We start from the raw sequence: 15,702 nt of genomic DNA, 5'->3' as shown, positions 1-15,702 counted from the left end.
TGCTCATGACTCTTTTTATTTCTTTTCTAACACTCTCAGATTTGTGGTACGTGATAGCGTATTGAGATATCTTGAGAAGATATTTTAGAACGATGATGAGGTGAGCTATAGATACGAGACGGTATAGATGATAGTTTAACCAGATATTGACTTGTACCAGTACTTGATATTTGTACTCTTTTGTATTAGACGATGACTTGTATCATACAAGTCGAATCATAGTGTACTCTTGTATTAGTCATTTTAGTTATATCTTGATGGTTTGTTGTGACCTGTGTGGGTCCTGCCAGATTATGTAGTGGTCTAGTGTATACTATTATGGACTTGGATATTCATATATTAACGGGTTTATTTGGTTAATAGTATGTTTTATTTAGTGTTAGATTATGAGAGCATAGATATGTTATCAAGTAGTATTTAATGATGTCATGATTGTATGTGTACAGGAGAGCATCTGTGCATGACGGGCCCCGCCCGTCCTGTCGCGTGCGCCACGCGTGCCATGTGGGCGCGTGGGCGTGCCCGTGCCGGGCGAGGGCGTTACACCGTAAGTGCTACAACTGCGGAGAAGTGGGAAACCTGAGCAAGGCATGTCCGAAGCCACTGAGGGAGAGAGAGACAGGTTGGAAAGGGCAGCCTAGAGATCGTGGTCGTGGACGTGGAGTCTGTAGAGGAGGCAGAGGTAGGGGCTACCAGGCACATATGATGGTAGACCCACATGTTGAGGAGGAGACAGGCTTCACCAAGGAGCACGAGCTGCTCGAGATGCTCAAAAGGAAGCAAAGAATGGCAGGAGATGGAGGAACGAAGGAGACATCCACATCTGATCCTAAGGGTAACTTTGCTACCTTTGCTCATTCGACCACAGGTACTGCACATGCTGTTGCCTCTATACCTCCCATGAGATCACTAGATTGGATCATAGATTCTGGTGCATCTAGACATGTGACAGGGGCCTCTAGTGAGTTCACCTCTTACACTCATTTGATCCCTCTAGAGAATATTTAGACCACAGATGGTATAGCCCAGCCGGTGGTTGGTAAGGGTATAGCTAAATGTACCAATTTAGTGACCTTGTCCAATATATTGCATGCTCCCTTGTTTCCAGTAAATCTTTTGTTTATCAGAGCTATTATCCTCCAACTAAATTGTGTTGTTTCCTTTGATATTCCTAAGGTGATCTCCACAAAGAAGGAGACGGGCCGAAGACTTAGGACTGGCACATGGCATAAAGGATTGTGGTACATGGACAGAGGAGGTTTGGATTCAACACTAACATCTGTGACGCGTGTGAATTAGGAAAACATACCAGCAGCTTTATCATAGCTCTGGGAATAGGAGTTCTGAGGTTTTTGATCTTATTCACTCTGATGTATGGGACCCTTGTCCGGCAAATACAATCAATGGTTATAGATATTTTGTGACCTTCATTGATCGTTTTTCTCGGATTACTTGGCTGTATTTGATAAAGAACAAGAGCAATGTACTTGCATGTTTCAAAGATTTTCATAAGGCAATACAGACCCAACACGGTGCAGTAGTTAAGGTACTGAGATCCGATAATGAGACAAAGTACACCAACAAGGCGTTTGAGGAGTACTTATCTGTACAAGGGATACAACATTAGACTACTTGCCTATATATACCGGCACAGAATGGGGTAGCAGAACGGAAGAATAGACACCTGTTAGAGCTCGGTGCATGATGATCTCAATGAATGTTCCAAACTAGTTGTGGGGGCAAGCAGTCTTAACAGCTGCTCAGTTGATCAGCAGGATGCCCTCAAGGATATTAAATTGGAATTCCCCTTGTGAGATGTTGAAGGGTGATAACGGAGGAGTTCTTCCCTTGAAAGTGATTGGTTGTGTGTGCTTTGTGAGAGATGATAGACCAACAGTAGGGAAGCTAGATCCTAGGGCAGTCAAGTGTGTCTTTGTAGGCTACTGTGCAACTCAGAAGAGTATGTGTGTTGGAGCCTAGGAGAGAGGCGATTGTTTGAGTATGGATGTGACTTTTCGTGAGTATGAGCCGTACTATCCCTCGAGAGTAGCCTCACCCTTTGGTGACTCGCTAGATAATGGAGAAATTGGGTGAGATGGGGAGAGAAACAAAGGAGAAAGGCCGATTCAATTAGAGATGATATCAAGTCTTGTTGTCAGAAAAGAAGTGGGTAGGTGAGGATGAGTTGGAAGTAGAGATGATAGGAGAAGAGAATCAGGCTCAGGGGGAGTTGAGAGTGTACCAGAGAAGGAGAAAGGTGAATGTGCCTATGGCTATTGTATCGCTCGTGCCAAGTCCCTCGTCCCGGTCTCCTCCAACTCCTGAGACACCTACACCATCCACCACAGACTTGGGTGATATGATTCCTCCCTCTTCTCTTCCCGTGACATTAAGGAGGACCTCTCGCAGCAATGCGGGAAACCCTCCTTATCGTTTCAAACATTATTCTAACCTCTCATCCACATACGGAGCATTCATTGCATCATTGGACATTGTCTTTATTCCTAAGTGTTAGCAGGTAGCAAAAGGAGAACCAAAGTGTAAGGCAGCCATGCATGAGGAACTAAGGGCTCTTGACAAAAATCGCACATAGGAGTTGATGTCACTACCATCTGGAAAAAGGACGGTTGGATTCACTATAAAGCAGAATCCAGACAGGTAGGTTGAGCGCTACAAGGCATGCTTGGTTGCAAAAGGGTACAGTCAGATCTATGGCATCGACTATGATGAGACATTTGCACCTGTAGCGAAGATGAGCACCGTTCAGATATTGATCTCATTGGCAATGAATAGTGGGTGGCAACTACACCAACTGAATGTAAAGAATGCGTTTCTTCATGGGGACCTAGTGGAAGAGGTGTACATGGATATACCACCAGGATGTGGCACAGACAAGACGGTGGGCAAGGTCTGCAGGTTGAAAAAATCTCTATAGGCTAAAGCAGTCTCCACGAGCTTGGTTTGACAGGTTCAAGAGAGCTATGATTGGTATAGGGTACCAACAGATCAATGCCGACCACACCATATTCTTTCGACGAAACGGGGGTCACCTTACCATACTTGCAATCTATGTAGATGATATGATCGTCCCAGGGGATGATGAGAGAGAGATTGCCTAACTCAAGGTGAGACTAGGCAAAGAGTTCAAGGTAAAGGATCTTGGTATGCTTCGATACTTCCTTGGGATCGAGATAGCTCGAGGAGCGGAAGAGATTGTTCTCTCCCAAAAAAAGTATACTCTTGATCTTCTTACTAAAACAGGAATGTTGAGGTGTAAACCTGTGGTTACATCGATCGATCGAAGGTTCAAACTTAGTGCAGAGGTTGAAGAACCAATTGATCATGAGAGATACCAAAGACTGGTAGACAGTTTGATCTATTTGAGTCACACTCGTCCTGATATCTCATTTGCGGTAAGTGTAGTGAGTCGCTACATGCATGACCCACGGAAAGGTCATATGGACATGGTGTATCAGATCCAGAGGTATCTAAAGAGTGCTCCTGGAAAGGGACTAATTTTCAAGAAGAATGGTCATGTGAGTATTGAAGGCTACTGTGACCTTGATTGGGCTAGCTGTGCCGATGATAGGAGATACACCTCAAGGTACCACATCTTTGTAGGAGGCAACTTAGTCTCTTGGAAGAGCAAGAAGCAGTCCTTGGTGGCAAGATCAACAGCAGAAGCATTGTACAGAGCCATGGCTTTAGGAGTCGCAGAATTGATGTGGCTAAAAGGTATATTGGTGGAATTGAGGTTGGATCAAGAGGGCAGAATGAAGTTGTGGTGCTACAAAAAGTCAGCCATAAACATCGCCAACAACCCAGTGCAGCATGACAGAACCAAGCATATTGAAATTGATCGGTTCTTCATCAAAGAGAAGTTGAACAGTGGACTCCTGGAACTAGACCATGTCTCAACTAAAAATCAAGTAGCAGATTGTCTGACGAAAGGGCTCAATCCTTTGGACCTAACTAGAGGATGTGACAAGATGGGCTTAGTGGATATCTATCGCCCATCTTGAGGGGGAGTGTTGAGATTATTGGTTTTATAAGGGAAAAATAGGCCATCATGTGCTTGTAGGCTATATAAGCTAAGTAATCAAATCAATGAAATTGATATTTGAAGGACTATTGAATCGATAGTAATCATCGAGCAAGCCGGGTTAGATTCGAGCGAGGCTTTTCAGGCTGATCAGATTTAAATATTTGTTCACAACTCAACCCACCAATTACTCGGGCCGAACTAGAATACTATAACCTGTTATTGCTCATTGGTCTATAAGATATCGAGCCTAGCGAACGAGCCAAATTTAAAAAATATTATATTTTATTGGGCCAAGCATAATGGGCATTCATCTCTTATCATGCATATTTGCAGGATCAACAAGTCATTGAGATCGTAAGACTGAAAATGAAATGTTCAACCTTCGAAATGAATACAAAATCAATGGATTGGCAGCCTATAAGATTATGAAATGTGCAGCCAAGATATGTTTAAACATTAATCAGAGGCAGAAGAAATACACACTTTGATTTCTATAAGGTGTAGATTTAGATGCATAGATCATTAAATATATTAATTTGCCATCAGAAAATTGGCCTTATATAATATGCTGTGTTAATGCAGGAGCAGCAACATCACCAGCACCAGCTCCAATTTCATCAAATGGAAGTCTTGGGCATTATCTACCTTGATCTATCAGATTTAGAATCCTTGGTTCTTCATCAGATGTTGTTGCACATATGCCCTTTAAAAATTCCATAATTACTTGTATGCCCATCTCAAGTTCATATTTATATACATATCATTCAAAATACACAACTTTTGCATATATACTCTTTAAAAGCTCTTTTATTGTATGAATACCCCTTGAAGTAAACTACCGTTAAAGTTTAAACAATTTAAATGTAAAAAGATAAAAATATCATTATTTTAGTTTTCAAGTATTTCTCTTAGTTAAGGATATTTTTATCTTTTTCTATTAAATAATTTAATTTGAAAAAAAATCAGGTGGGTATCTATACAAATAATATATGTTTTGATGGGTATGTATACACCTATGCTGCTTTTTATAGATTTTTTTATTTTTAGAATTATTTAGAACTATCTATATATTATTTAAATATTTTTAAAAAAATCAGCAATCTGATCGGGTGAATTGAAGTATTGAACCATTAAGTGACCCAAGCTCTGACTAGGTTAACATCTGATCCAATTCTGATAATTATGATAGTGGGTGAGTTAACAATTTAATTTAAAAATTGGATATATAAAGGAAGTATTAGAGAGGTATCTATAAAATATCCGATGATATTATATTAATATGGTATGTGAAACAAATACAGTAAGTGTATAAAAGCATCAATTGTTTATCGAAGGAATAAAAGATATACCAAACCCTATACATGAATCTTGTTAAAGAATGAATGGCATATATGGTACAAAACATGGTGAGGCATCTAATTGATTTAAATTGGAAAATTCATATAGTATTTATTGATCTATAGTACTAAATCCTACATGAATAATTCAAGAAACAATATTTATTCAGAGGCACATATCTGAAAAAAGCATTGTTTAGGGTCCGTAATATCCATCTTTTTTCTTATTCATTTGATGCATAAGAAGACATTATATTCAAATGCTCTTGATTTGAAGATGTTGGAACTCGGAAATGTATAAATCCATGGTTCGAAATTCTGACTTTGGTTTTGATCACTGAGAAAAACAAAATGTCTTGGATTTCAATAGCTTTTGGTTGTTTCAGGCTCCAATTCCAATACTGGAGAGGATTTAGGGGCAAAAGTAGCCTCCAAGGTGGTGAGGAGCAAAATGAAACAGATTGGAGTCAAGCCAAACCATCACATTTGTTCTTATTCTCTTGATTGGATTCTAGCCAGTGGGTCGCTACTGAGATTGCTGAGTTGGATTGATGCCAAATTCAGCTCAAAATCTGGCCCATAGCTGAATTTTGTTATCAGGCCTTTCTAGGGTGTTTCACCAAAAATAGGCCCGAAACAGCAGAAACACACTGTTTACCCACAGAAGCTAGTTGAATTACCAGTTCAGGAGCGAATTGGATGCAGATGAAACTTTATACTGTTTAAATCAATGAACAGTACTGATCTCTAGTTGAACTATAATTGATTCTAGAAAGTTAATTCCCCCGTAAACATTACCAAGTGCAGTGCATACATCTTTTAAGAGACCCCTACCCATAAAATGTGAAACCTTCCTACATTTTACCTGTACTTGAGTGCTCAAGTATGTGTTTGTATGTGTGCGAGCTTATTAATGAAGTTAAATTCAAATGCCACCCAGAGTGGAGAACAAATTTATAATGCCAATCATATCAGTGCAAATTTTAATGACAGGAAATTCAGATTATCTTATGCTACCAATAGGATATTAAAATGTATTTAAGGCAAATTTCACCCACTATGGAGATTTCTTACATGCTATATTGCTATTATAATCTTGTTACAGAGGAATCAAGTGATACCTGATTGGGTAAATTCATGGTTAATACTAATTGAGTAGAAATAATGATCAACAACATGGTAAAGATATTTAAATCTCCAACTACAATTAGCTCAGCTATGTTCTCCAATCTGTGTTCATGTGACACAAAGGTAGCCAACATCAAAACAAATGAAATATGGTTTTCTTCGTGCAGCCAATATGCTACATCATAAGCATAAGCTTTTAGTCTATTTGGTGAGCTAACATGGTATCAAAGAAGGTCTTAAGATTGAACTTGCTAGGCCTACCTTGTCAATTAAATAAATGAAAACATTCACTCGTTTAAGGCAAGCCCACATCTTGGACCAATCAAAATGTATAAAGCCCAGAATGGATGTATAAAGCCCAGAACGGACACGAGTGTCAGAATATAAAAGATGAAAACAATCATTCTCTAACATATTAAGCTTTTAGACTAATCGGTGAATTAATAAAATCTATCTACAATTTAATGCTATCATCAAATTTCCATTGACTAGATTAGTCCTCCAATCTTATCTATTCTTAATTCTATTAAATATCTAGGTAATCCAAAAAAATTCTTGATATAAATTTTGCACAGTCATTGGGAAAATGGGACAACTTAGTCAAATAGTCATTCATGAATGAGATAGCTCTACAAGCTTGAGGTGTGAAAAGAACCTGAGGATGTTCTGCATTGAAGGGTGGTATCCCAACAATGAGCTCAAAGAGAATGACACCAACAGACCACCAATCTGCACTCGCACCTGCACTTATAAACAGAAAGAATATAAATCTGTAAAGCAACAGGAATAATCAACCACAGCAGGAAAAGAATACTTGTAACCAAATGTTAAAAAGTTTATAATTTATACGAACCATGTCCTGTGCCTAAAAGGATCTCTGGTGCCAAATAATCAGGTGTACCAACAGCAGAGCGTTTCTTCCGCCGTTCTTGCTGATCTAGGTTCTCAGATTCAGGCAGCTGAGGCTCATCATCTCCATACAGTGATGTCCCACTAACAGCAGGACCAGATAAATCATCTGTACTGTTAATAAGACCAACCTTGGACAGTCCAAAATCTGTCAACTGAAAACATACAGAACAAATCCATGAGGGTGATACCAAGGAGGGAAGCAAGATAGAAGAAAAGTGCTTTATTGTTAGAATGCAGCATATTAGGACCAGATATTATCATGAAAGTCCATCAGTCCATCACTACTAGCGTGCGCACACACGCACACACGCACACACAAAGTGTACTCATATCTTGGCGTCATAGATCTAGGAAACTTTTAAGTAGAAAAATTATTAAATATTTACACATGGCTCGCAATTAATACTTCTTATGAATTATTTATAAGTTGGTTAGATAATGATTTCTGAACAAATTGTTCATAAACTGAATGCATCAGCAATGGACAAGCATGTTGTAACAGCTTCAGTTAATCACCTTAATCTCTGGTTTGTATGTAATAACAAGAAAAAAAATTATAAATAATTCATAAGTATTAATTCACAAGCACATGCACTACTATTTTTCTTCCTTCGCCCACTCGAAGCCATTTTGATACCACGACATCCCTGGTGATCGAAATCGTGCTGACCCTAAACTTCTCCATCTATAAAAGCATCCTAATTCTCCTCTCTTCCCTATGTTGTCATCACTCTCTCTCTTTCTTTTCTTCTACTTCTATTTCTTCCCGTTGGAACATGCATGGTCTAATCAGATTACACGTGAATTCATTCCACTCCATGTCTGAGGAATTAAGCCTTGTAAGCCCGCAATCATTTTGATTTCTTTCAAAACAAGAACAAGAAAAAGAAACTATCATTCAAAAAAGAAAAAAAAAACAATAACTACCTTATTTCAAAGTCAAAGGGTCAAAGAGCATTTTGGTCCATTTTTTCTATATATCTAGATTTTTCCTCCAAAACCAACACATTTTTCATTTTTTCATATCATATCAAAAATAAATATTTTATGTGGTGGTAGCTTCGTGAGTAAGGGTTCTAATAGTTCTGGTTCCACCTAAATCAGATGTTTGAATGAAAAGATATAAATAAAATAGTGAAGGAAGGTCGAAATAGGGCAGAACGATAATTATCCGATGTTGCAGAAGTTGTCGGAGAGTGGTGAATAGCCAAAGGTGGTGGTGGATGGCCGTATAGTAGAGTAGCTGCTAGAGCATGATGGTGGTTAGGGCTTGGAAGCTTAGGAGCTTCAACGATTATGATCTACTCCTAAAAAGATAAGGACGATCTAACGGCTATGGTAAAAATAAAGACGAGATACTGAAATAACTTAATATTTATTCTACGATTCCTCTCATCAACACATGACTACTACTACTTATAAGAGTAGAGTCCTAATGGATCGGATCCACATGTGGATTATCCAATTTATTTGAAATTTAAAATAATAAGATAAAGCTAACTAACTAACTAACTTAACTCAACTTGACTCGACTCGACTTAGCCCATGTGGTCGGATCGTAACAATCCACCACGCTTCCAACAACTTGTCCTCAAAGTGACTAGTACGCGAGTTAGATTTTCTGGTTTACGTCATGCTCGTAGGCCCACGGGTTTGCATGCAGCTACGACTCAATCTAATAGCGCGAGGCCACTGGTTCGTTCCACTAGTCGTCCTCGAGCTCCAAGTTGTGCTCATGGCCTCTCATATGGTTCGCAGAAGTTGATCGAACCGGATCACGAAAATTTAGCACGCCTCAAAATACGTGCACTTCATCTCTCCTACTCGTAGGGCAAAAACATAACTCTAGAGCTGAAATTAGATTTTGGCCTAGGGGTGCCAATATGGGCTGCATGGGCACCAGCGACAGCTAGGCAAGGTTGTGGGCCTCTTATCTAGCTTGAAATCGGGTTGAAGCAACGGCATCCATGGCGCCTCTTCGACGGATCCCTCGACCCCCGGTGGCTGCGGCTGGTGCCTATAGTCCCACTGCCATGCAGTCGAGACAACGGCAAGGCTTGTGAAAGCCACCCCGATGTGGCCTCGCTTGGGCAATAATGTCGTGAGCATGGCCGTCAGGATTGGCCATGCAACAGTCTCTGGTGGCTGCGGTGGCCACCATTGGTTGGTAGTCGGCCCGAGGAGGTTGACCGTGGCCGTTGGTGGTCGCTGGAATGTCAGATCAGCGACCACCTGTTGTGGATTTGTTGCAGCAAGGAGGGTCGTCGATGACACTCTTCGGCCTTCTATTGCAGCTACTGCCAACCTAGCTTGGGTGCGGGGGTCCCGTGGAAGGGACCGAACGTGGCAGCAGAGGCCGAGAGCGACTGGATGGCCGCCGGTGGGAAGCTAGGGTTTCGGCCTTAGCTCCCACTACGGGTGGGGAAGACAACTCGGAGCCGTCTCTATCGTCTGCTCCTGCGTCGCTGCGACGGCGGGCTCGACCTGCAGGGATGGAAGACGCTCCTCACGGTTTGAAGTTGATAGCCATGGTTGGGCTATTTTTGTCGTGGCCCACGATGCGGTGGTGCGGGATGGGCTGTAACGAACAGGATAGCTACCGTCAAAGCTTAGAGAGCCTTCTCGATCCTTTTGGAGCTCTCCTTTGATTCGGCTAAAAATCCTTTAAAAAATAACTTTGCCCACGACAGCGGCTCATCGTCGGCAGTCGCTGGTGGAGGTATGCACTAGTACCTTGGCTTGAACCACTCGTGACTAGGATTTGGCCTGAGCCACCCGCGGCTAGGGTATGAAAACCACCGTAGGGCCCCCATCGTGGTAGACAAGACCCATATGGAGGTCGAGAGCATGCAGTTCGAGAGTGATGAAAGGTATGAAAATCACTATAGACACCTTGAGGACAAGATGGTCGGAACCGTGGTGGATTGATACAATTCAAGTCAAATCGAATCGAATCATGAGAACATTAGACTCGATGGATCTAGTATATTTATCTTTTAATTAAGTCATGTTTATCTCTTATGTAAACCCTTAAAGCAAGTCTAGTTAGGTCATGTAAGCCACTAAGGTAAGTTCAATTAAGTTATGTAATCCACTAAGACAAGTTCAATTAAATCATATAAGCCTCTAAAGCAAATTCAATTAAATCATGTAAGCCTCTAATGTAAGTCCTAGTTCGAGTCGTATAAGCCTTTAGGGCTAGTCCGAGTAGAACTCATTATGCTCAACCTCTATATAAAGAGGGGTTGGGCTGCTTTGTTGAGGAATCCAAGTATCCAAACATTAAAAATTAATTGAGTTTAGTTATTTTCTTATTATCGCATTTACCATTTTTATCGTAGTTGTTAGATCATCTTTATCTTTTTAGAAATAGATCATAGCTGCAGAACCTCCCAAGCTTTCAAACCCTATCATCTTCCACCAACAGTCACCCTATTATACAACCGTCCACCACTACTTAATTCTACCCTATTTCAACATTCATCCACTATTTTATTTATATCTTTTCATCTAGATGTCTGATTGACCTGAAACCAGAACCATTAGATACCTAACTCACGAGGCTACCACCACCTAAATTTTTATAATTTTCTTACGGCCAGATCGGTCCAGATCTGGTTCGTGACGTATTCTAAGTCTAGTTTAAGGTACCTAAAATAAGACTAAGAAATGAATCTAGATAGCCACATTCAGGGTTAGACTCAAACCAAATGGAGCCTAGTTAATAGTGTCTTAGAGCAGAAGATCCTGAGTTCAAATCTCCTAAGACTAAATTAAGTAAAAAAAACTCCAAAGTCAAGTCCACTTCTTAAACCTATAAATAAATATCTCAGGCCTAGAATTGAGGAAAAGGTTTGAATATAAAAAATAAAAACCATTATTCTCTAACGATTGAAGCTTTTAAAGTAGCTGATGAGTTAATAATTATTTTGGATCTTTCTTCTCGAACTTCAAATAAGGTAACTCACATAGGTTTTGATGTATTAGGTTCAATAGCATTTGGAGAGCTCAAATCCTAATTTAGGTAATACAAGGAGTTGGGAATTCCTTATAATTGTAATGATTGTTCTTGGAGATTAATAAGTTTAACCCATCATTCAATATAAATTATGGTAGGGTTCATCTTTTTGGCCAGCATATGTACACACACACACACACACACATATCCAGAGAGAGAGAGAGAGAGTGTTCAATGTCAACCTTGGTTATTCTGATCAGTGCATTTGTTATGACCTCATTATCACCTTCTAAAATGTTGTTGATCTCTTCCGTATGGTGATCCTTAATTAAGTATATCACAGTCCACGTATTAATTGTAAGTTTGTGAACTCCACTAGAGTTTGTAAAACTTACCTTCTAAATAAATCTAGAAAGAGACAGGTTATCTGTGAGTTACCAATCCTTAGAAAGTGGCATCACAAAGAAAGGAAAAGGTCAAAGCTTAAAATAGGGTAACTTTCTAAACCCTATTTCGCACATAATCCAAAGGAGCTAAAATACCAGAATTCCCTACTTATTTACTATATTTAATTATTTATATTAATGGACAAGTTAGCTAAACAGCAATGAATAGGCATAATATAGTCCTAGAAATGACAGGAAAAAAGATGATCAAGTATTGCTCCAAAGAGGCAGAATAATACATGTGACTCAACCTACACCTTTATCACCCAACCATACCAAGAAAAGAATAGAAATGGCAAAAAGAATACAAAGTAACATAAAAACTGAATACAAGCTCAATCATTATCTGAAGCTGCACTTAAAGTAAGTGAAGCATATATTCAGGAGAAGAAGACTAGCTACCAAGTATCCCTCCGAATGCATATGTAAAACAGATGTGTTCAATACCTTGACATGACCATCATGAGCAATCAATAAGTTGTCTGGCTTCAAATCTCGGTGCACAACACGCATGGAGTGCAAGTACTCCAAAGCGAGTACCTGCATAATTTGCTTTCCAGTTTAAAAGCCAAATTGGCAGAAGAATAAAAATAAACAGATATCTGAGTAGAATGAGCTTACAACTTCTGCAATATATACACGGGCAACATCTTCATCCAAGCAACCCAAATTTCTCAATAATGAATATAGGTCCCCTCCGTTCAAGTACTCCATCACAAGATATAAGTTCTCTCGAGATGTAAAAGAATAAAAGAATCGTACCTTATACAAATATAAATCACTTAGAACCAAAAGAAACATTTTAAAAAAAAGTTGCAAATTCTGACTATTTGGATTACTCACCACAAAAGGATTCCGCACTGTGATTAGGATGTCTCGTTCAGCTATTATACTCTCGACTGCGTTCTTACGAATCATATCTGCCTTTTTCAGGACCTACTTGGAAAGAAGACCAAAATTCAGTCACAACATAACTGGAGAATTCATAACCTATTCTACATTAGATACTTACAGTATACCACGAGCAAGCATGCCGAGAGAAAGAGAGTTTTACGATCATTACTGTGTTCTACCTAGGTATGAAAATCCAAAGCTAGTAGGAACAGCATAATTGAGAGATGCTACATGAACCCTTTCAAAAGGATAGAAATATATGATGAGGTTGCATATGCTTTCCCAAGTAAAAAAACTACACCTAGCCAAGGACATTTTTGCTTCAATATAAAGACAAAAGGAGGCATCACAATGCATGAAAGCCCTGCCAATGCAAGGTCCATAAAGGATTAAGACCTAAGCATCTTCTGCAACTACACAGGTTCCCTGTGGCTCAATCCCATAACAAACCATAGTCGTTCCAGCCAGCATAAATCATACTATGTTGGTGTTGATCAGCTAAGCATGGGATGTTCCATATCACTACCATATCAAGAGTGTCGGTCAATATGGGCCATTATAGAGCAATTCGGTCAGTATACACATATTTTCGGACTCAAAGTAGACTCTTATGGGGTCGCTTTCAATATCCCACAGTTTCCCTCTGCTGTCCAAATGAGATGAAAGGAGGACCAGCTTGGCAGAAGAAAATGAGGAAAGAGAAGATTTAGTGACATTGAACCTTGATCCAAACTTGGAACTCCAAACTTAACAAGGTATGTTTTCTTACTTGATGTTCTTATTTTCATGGTTTAGAAACCAAAACAGAGAATAATAATCTCTGATCTAGAAAAATAATGCCATATATATATGTTGTGTAAAAGTTCTTCTATATATATCTAGCATTTTGATGATAGATCTATGTAAATTGTAAAATACTTTCAAAATTAGAAATCAAAAGGGAAAATAGGGTTTTCCCCAAAAAAATTCAAAAATTGAATCAATAGTGGAGTAGGGGCATAGTAAATTCACTTCAAGTGAGTTGATGATATTAACTTTCTTCTATTTTTTGGTTTAGATCTTAACCATAAGTATAGTTTTCAAGTTTCCACCAATTTTGGCCCCAAATATGAAAGATAGTGAAAACCAAGTCAACAAGATCTTGTCTCTTCAGGGACTTCCAATAAAATTGGAACGATACTGATGAGAAGATCAACATGGCCCCTACACAAGAATGGCACACAAATTAAAAAATGGCCCAAAAGTTTTAAATATGGACCATTTGGGAAAAATTCTAAATAAGAGTACACTACTGTTGGCATTTTTTCGAGCACTAAAATAACAATAGAAAACTAGCAAGATAGAACATAATGCAAGAGAAGAAAGAAGGCAGAGAAGTGACCTCCTACAAAAAGAACTACATAATATTGGATTCAACAAAAGGACAAATAACCAGAGGAAAGGAGGCAAGAGTTCAAATTATTTTGGTTCAATCGTGTCCATAGGGTGTACAGGATTTGCATTATTTTGGAAATGCATGTGATGCGGACATCACTGACATATTACATAGGCGCATATATCAGTGATGTTCCTCCTTTAGGAAATTAATTTTAAGTCAATTAATTTTATTATACATTTGCTATTTATGGTGTTTAGAGTTATATTTGCATTTTTGCAATTATTTAGAGTGTTATTTGCTTGTTGCCATTTATAAGGTCTATATATAGGCCAACCTTTACTCAATCGGAGTTAACGAAGAAATAAAAATTCTTTCAGATCTCTAATGTGAGTTTTGAGAGTGAAACCTATAGCAATAATTAATTTCTTTTGCTGTATGGAACCATACAACTCCAAAGAGGTCATATTGTCCCTACTTCCATTTCTTATTAATAAGATGGCCTTTCCCCCCCTCTAAACTTGGAAATCATGGCATAAAGCATTTGAAGCTGATAAAAGGAATGGCTCCACTTTTGAGCCTCTCTTTATGAGAGACTCATCAACCCAACTTGTTGCAGTACAACTATATTTATCTAAAATTCATTAAATTGGCACCCTAATGTATAATATTATATGGTGATCAGCATATTAGTAACAAAACTTATCCTTCAAACTTTTTTGTTAATATATTGGGAAGTGTCCATATCTCTTCAAACAAATTTGTATATAGGAGTGAAAACGAGTTGGTTTATGTACGACCTGACCCATTACCCGATTCGGATCGGATTGGATATGGATAAAAAAATCCTATCCGATTCGGATCCAGAAACGAAAGAATAGGCTTTTAGTTAAATATCTGGATTCGGATCCGGATATGGTAGTCATTTTAGTGTATTCAGATTCGAATCCGGATAACGATCCAATAAACCTACCAATCCAATAACCCAAGTTACCCAACCCTCATCTCACCGATTCTAACCTAACTCTCTCCATCTCTTTCCCAAATTGATAGCCGCCTCCACCGAAATCTCTCCTCGTCATCACCCTATCAGCCGATCACTATCTTCAACTCCTCCTTTGTCTCCATCATCGTCTTTAGCTCCTTCTCCATTGCCATCACCATCTTCAACTCCTCCTCCGTCGCCATCACCTCTCTGGCTCTCCACCCATATGATTGTTTCCAAGAGATGCTCAACTGCTATGCAAATCTACATTGAAAGCTGATATAAAGTTGTTAACCGAACACTTATTTGCTTATCGACCAATCTTAGTATGTGGTTGTGGTATTGCTCAACACTCTATAATCTATTCTATAAAGGCATTATTATTGGTCATTTCTTTATGAAAGAGGATGGCATCAGAACTTCAACAGGAGTAGCTTCCCAGGTACTGATGAAGAGGTATTCTTGTGATCATTGTTGTTGTTTTTTTTGGTGGACCATATCTTAGTCTTAGGATTTCATGGAAGGCCCTCCCTACTGCTATATTTTTTGTTATTACTTAGTAGATGTATAATACATTATGGATTCAATAGTCCACCCAAAACCTTGCTGGTACTCTATTATT

General features: G+C 39.0%; 1 protein-coding gene and 1 non-coding gene across 3 annotated transcripts in view; one reads left to right on the top strand and one right to left on the bottom strand.

Moving 5' to 3' along the window:
* The window catches only part of LOC140786341 (probable serine/threonine protein kinase IREH1), a 45,298-nt gene that overhangs the window by 17,344 nt on the left and 12,252 nt on the right, over nucleotides 1–15,702 (bottom strand). For both annotated transcript variants that reach the window (XR_012108598.1, XM_073134677.1), the window contains exons 7-11: nucleotides 12,670–12,762; nucleotides 12,448–12,588; nucleotides 12,274–12,366; nucleotides 7,364–7,574; nucleotides 7,166–7,251 (exon numbers count right to left, since the gene is read on the bottom strand). Coding sequence is in view for 1 of the 2 variants with exons in the window: in XM_073134677.1 (XP_072990778.1) it covers nucleotides 7,166–7,251; nucleotides 7,364–7,574; nucleotides 12,274–12,366; nucleotides 12,448–12,588; nucleotides 12,670–12,762 (624 nt within the window). In the remaining variant the exon portion in view is untranslated. The remainder of the gene's footprint in view (nucleotides 1–7,165; nucleotides 7,252–7,363; nucleotides 7,575–12,273; nucleotides 12,367–12,447; nucleotides 12,589–12,669; nucleotides 12,763–15,702) is intronic.
* LOC140787823 (U6 spliceosomal RNA) lies at nucleotides 13,864–13,968 on the top strand. The gene has a single exon (XR_012108896.1). It is a non-coding gene; the product is annotated as a U6 spliceosomal RNA (small nuclear RNA).

Source organism: Typha latifolia, chromosome 4 (genome assembly GCF_019914945.1).
Source record: "Typha latifolia isolate L0001 chromosome 4, TyphaL0001v2, whole genome shotgun sequence".
Taxonomy (NCBI): domain Eukaryota; kingdom Viridiplantae; phylum Streptophyta; class Magnoliopsida; order Poales; family Typhaceae; genus Typha; species Typha latifolia.
The sequence above is the reverse complement of the archived record's forward strand: the minus strand, read 5'-3'. Positions and strand labels throughout refer to the sequence as shown.